The sequence below is a fragment of the Diaphorina citri genome, unplaced genomic scaffold (genome assembly GCF_000475195.1).
Source record: "Diaphorina citri unplaced genomic scaffold, Diaci psyllid genome assembly version 1.1 scaffold6374, whole genome shotgun sequence".
Taxonomy (NCBI): Eukaryota; Metazoa; Arthropoda; class Insecta; order Hemiptera; family Psyllidae; genus Diaphorina; species Diaphorina citri.
In genome coordinates, this window is record NW_007383750.1 from 1 (window position 1) to 3,343 (window position 3,343).

Below are 3,343 nucleotides of genomic sequence, written 5' to 3' on the forward strand. Positions count from 1 at the left end.
CCTCATTACAGAAGCAGGTGCAACAGTATAATAGTGAGGTAGTTTCAATAATTTCCAGCAATGTTAGATACCTAGGTAGGTAGGTACTTAAGGGATCTAAATGAGAATACTTATTTTGTGGTTTTGTTACCTCGAAAAAAAAAAGCAAGGGACCGGCAATTTTCTCTTTCGAATTCAAAGCAGATTGAACCCTTGTTTTTTATGCTACGTTAGAGATTATACTCTGGTGGTCTGTGTCCTAGCATGTCCATCCCGTAGTATGATCAGATTTGCGAGAAGAGACACAATACTTCCCATTTAGGTGCTGGGTCAACACGAGAACACCAGAAAGAAACCCGTTGAAATATTTACCTACAATCGAAAAAACGATTACAAATTTTTGTCAATGGTGGGCATCGAGCCCGGCACTTTCTGCAAGCAAGCGTTTTACCACTGGACTAACCGTGTGGTTTAGTAGTGTTTTTTCTTTCTATTATTGTTGTTTATTCTGTTATTTTTGATTATTTTTCTTGTTTTGTTCATCAGTAGATAATCTTATTGATTTCAGAACCAAGCACACTGTAATTCAAACTCGGGATCCCCTGGACAAGTGGAAACTCTCTCTCATCCTAACCATACGTAATGTATCTGACAAGGATCTGGGTATATACACGTGTGAATCTACCAACTCCCTGGGGAAGACTACGGCTAACGTACGCGTGTATGGTGAGTGTTAGAATAGCAATAGAATAATAATACCCTGTTTATACTGCCAAACAGGGCGGGACATTTTTTTATGAATACCTGTAACTAAATTTGTATATGCAATGTGCAACTCATCCTTTTCAAAAAGAAATAAATTTTGCAACGAACTCTGTAGGTACCTACCTAGTTACCTACCTATCTTGTCTTCAATAGGTACCTACCTAGGTATTGTCTTCCATTTTATTCCTCTATTCTCTTCCAATTTCCCTTCTACTATCAATATTCTATTCCATTACATTCTTCCTATTATATTCTGTTGTGTTTCTCTCTCTCTCTCTCTATTCTTCTTCTTCTTCTTCTTCCTTTTCTTTTCTTTTTCTATGCTATAATCGCCATTCTTTCAATTACAGGTGAACATTTACTTTTCAATTGCACGCATTACGTGAGCTAAGTTCTAATAGGTTAATTATAGTTTTTCCCATCCCGCCATGTCCCTGGCTTGAAACATTGCGCATTGATACAAACAGCAATAACATTGGTAGGTACCTATTATGTTATTGCTTGTTCAGATATTGAACGACCCGGGTTCGATTCCCGGCGGTGTCAAGAAATTTGTATCATCCAAATGATTGATTCCGTGACTGGCTGTTGCGGGGCCCACTCAGCCTCGTGAGGAAAATGCGTAGCTATGACATATAAATGCGCATAGCGACCGGTGCCAGCATGGTAGGTAAACGTTGGATTTAAGGATTATTGAGATATTGGGAAAATCCTACAATGCTACAGTGAGCACCAAAGTTGTGACATAATAACACAAAGAAACTGCATTTACATTTACATATCTTGTCCTATTGAATTATGTCGAAACACTCGAAACCCACCAAAAAGTGGTTGCACCGATCTTCCGAAAGTCGATCCTTGTCACATTTGAGGGTTTCTAAACAAATTTCAAGTTTTCAAGTTTTACGGGTCTTGAGATATTTTGCCTGGCGTTGGGCCTTACCATCTCAGAATACCGTTTCGTTGTAGGCATTAAACTTATTGAAATAAACAGACAAAAGGAACAGAGGAAACGAAAGAGAGAGAAAGATCGAGGAGGAGGGGGAGAGAAAAAAGAAGGAGGGAGAGAGGAATGGCGAGAGGAAGGAGGGGTAGGTAGCGACTTGAAACTATGACTACGAATTAGATACCTGCCTATACCTAGCTAGTTTCATTTAATCCATAATCTTTTGAACAAAGATTAGATTAATTCCATTAATATTAGGTACCTTGAGAGAAAAATAAATACTTAGATGTATACATAAGATCTAATGTAAAGAGAGAAACAGAGAGAGAGAGAAAGAAAGAGAGAGAGAGAAAGAGAGAGAGAAAGAGAGAGAGAAAGAGAGAGAGAGAGAGAGAGGGGGGAAAATCATAAGAAATTGAAAAGAAAAAAGTCCTATTCAAATCGTAAAAAAAGTAGAAACTAAAAAGCTAAACCAACAGAGTGAGTTTTGGAGCGGCTCGGCTGTAGTGTGTTGGATGATGTTACAGAGTTCAAACTGTTAGAGTCGCCGGTTCGATTCACGCCCGGGGCGGATTTTATTGAACGGATAATGCTCGTTCTCGGAAATTATTATTATTTTTTTCCAAGAGGTTTGATAGAGGGAACTGTAACTGCTAGCGTCTTATCGTACCGAATTCGAAGAGAGAAGGAAGACAGGATAGGAGAAAGCCAGCAGTTCCGAGAACAAACATTATCCCTTCAGAATGAAATCCGCCCCGGGCGGGAATCAAACCATCGGCCTAGCGCTTACAAGGCAGATGCTCTACCAACCCAGCTAACTAGGCTGGCTATCAAAACTCTTAAAGCAATCAAACTTACGACTTTTGTTTACTTTTCTGTTTCAGAAATTACAGGCATAGAGCTCGAGCAGTATAACCAAGCCAAGAAGAAGGCCTCCGTTATCAACACTAATGTGACGTCACAGAATTAGAAATAGCCGGCCATTCCAAAAACTAAACTTATCTGCTTAGGATAAGTGACTCAGCAGGTACAAGGCAGGTACACAACCCTCCGAACTAGCTGGGCTGACAGAACGAACCTTATCTGCTTAGAATAAACTTCGCCCTGGGCATCAATCAAACACGAGACTTAGCGCTTAATCGGCAGACGCACCACCCGCCAACCTAACTATGCTGGCTTTTGATTTTTATAATATTTATTTCCATTTTATCTTGAATATTCTGTTCCCTCTTGAATGTTTCGTAATTATTCTGTTTTGCTGTTCAGATGGGTGGATGATATAAACCGGATGGAAATAACTCGGCCCTGGTATTGGAAACAAATCCCGTTTCCCTTTCACTTCTACTATCGCATAGGGCACACAACAAGTTCAGTAGTGAGTTTAGGTTTGCTAGTGTGGCTGTGGTTTAGTGGCGCGGGATTTTGAATTTTCATAAAGTCTGGGGGGTTTTCCAATAGGCCGCCCTAAGTTAGCTTGGAGGGTAGCGCGTCTGCCTAGGTCGTGGGTTCGATTCCCGCCCGGGGCGAACTTTATCCTAAACCGACAAGGAACCCAACTTTTTTTTTTTCGCACGTTTTTGCGTCAAACTTGGGGACTTGAAAGACCGAGCATTTTCCCCTCGTTTATTAAATGTTTTCGCATTTTTCTTCTCT

At 40.3% G+C, this 3,343-nt stretch overlaps 1 protein-coding gene across 1 annotated transcript; it reads left to right on the forward strand.

The window, feature by feature from the left end:
* Window positions 1-547: 547 nt before the first annotated feature.
* Window positions 548-2,660, forward strand: LOC113472590 (opioid-binding protein/cell adhesion molecule-like; the record flags this gene model as incomplete). Its single annotated transcript, XM_026832388.1, has 2 exons — window positions 548-705; window positions 2,575-2,660. Coding segments are annotated over 2 exons (244 nt in total), but the record flags the coding sequence as incomplete, so codon positions are not given.
* Window positions 2,661-3,343: the final 683 nt, after the last annotated feature.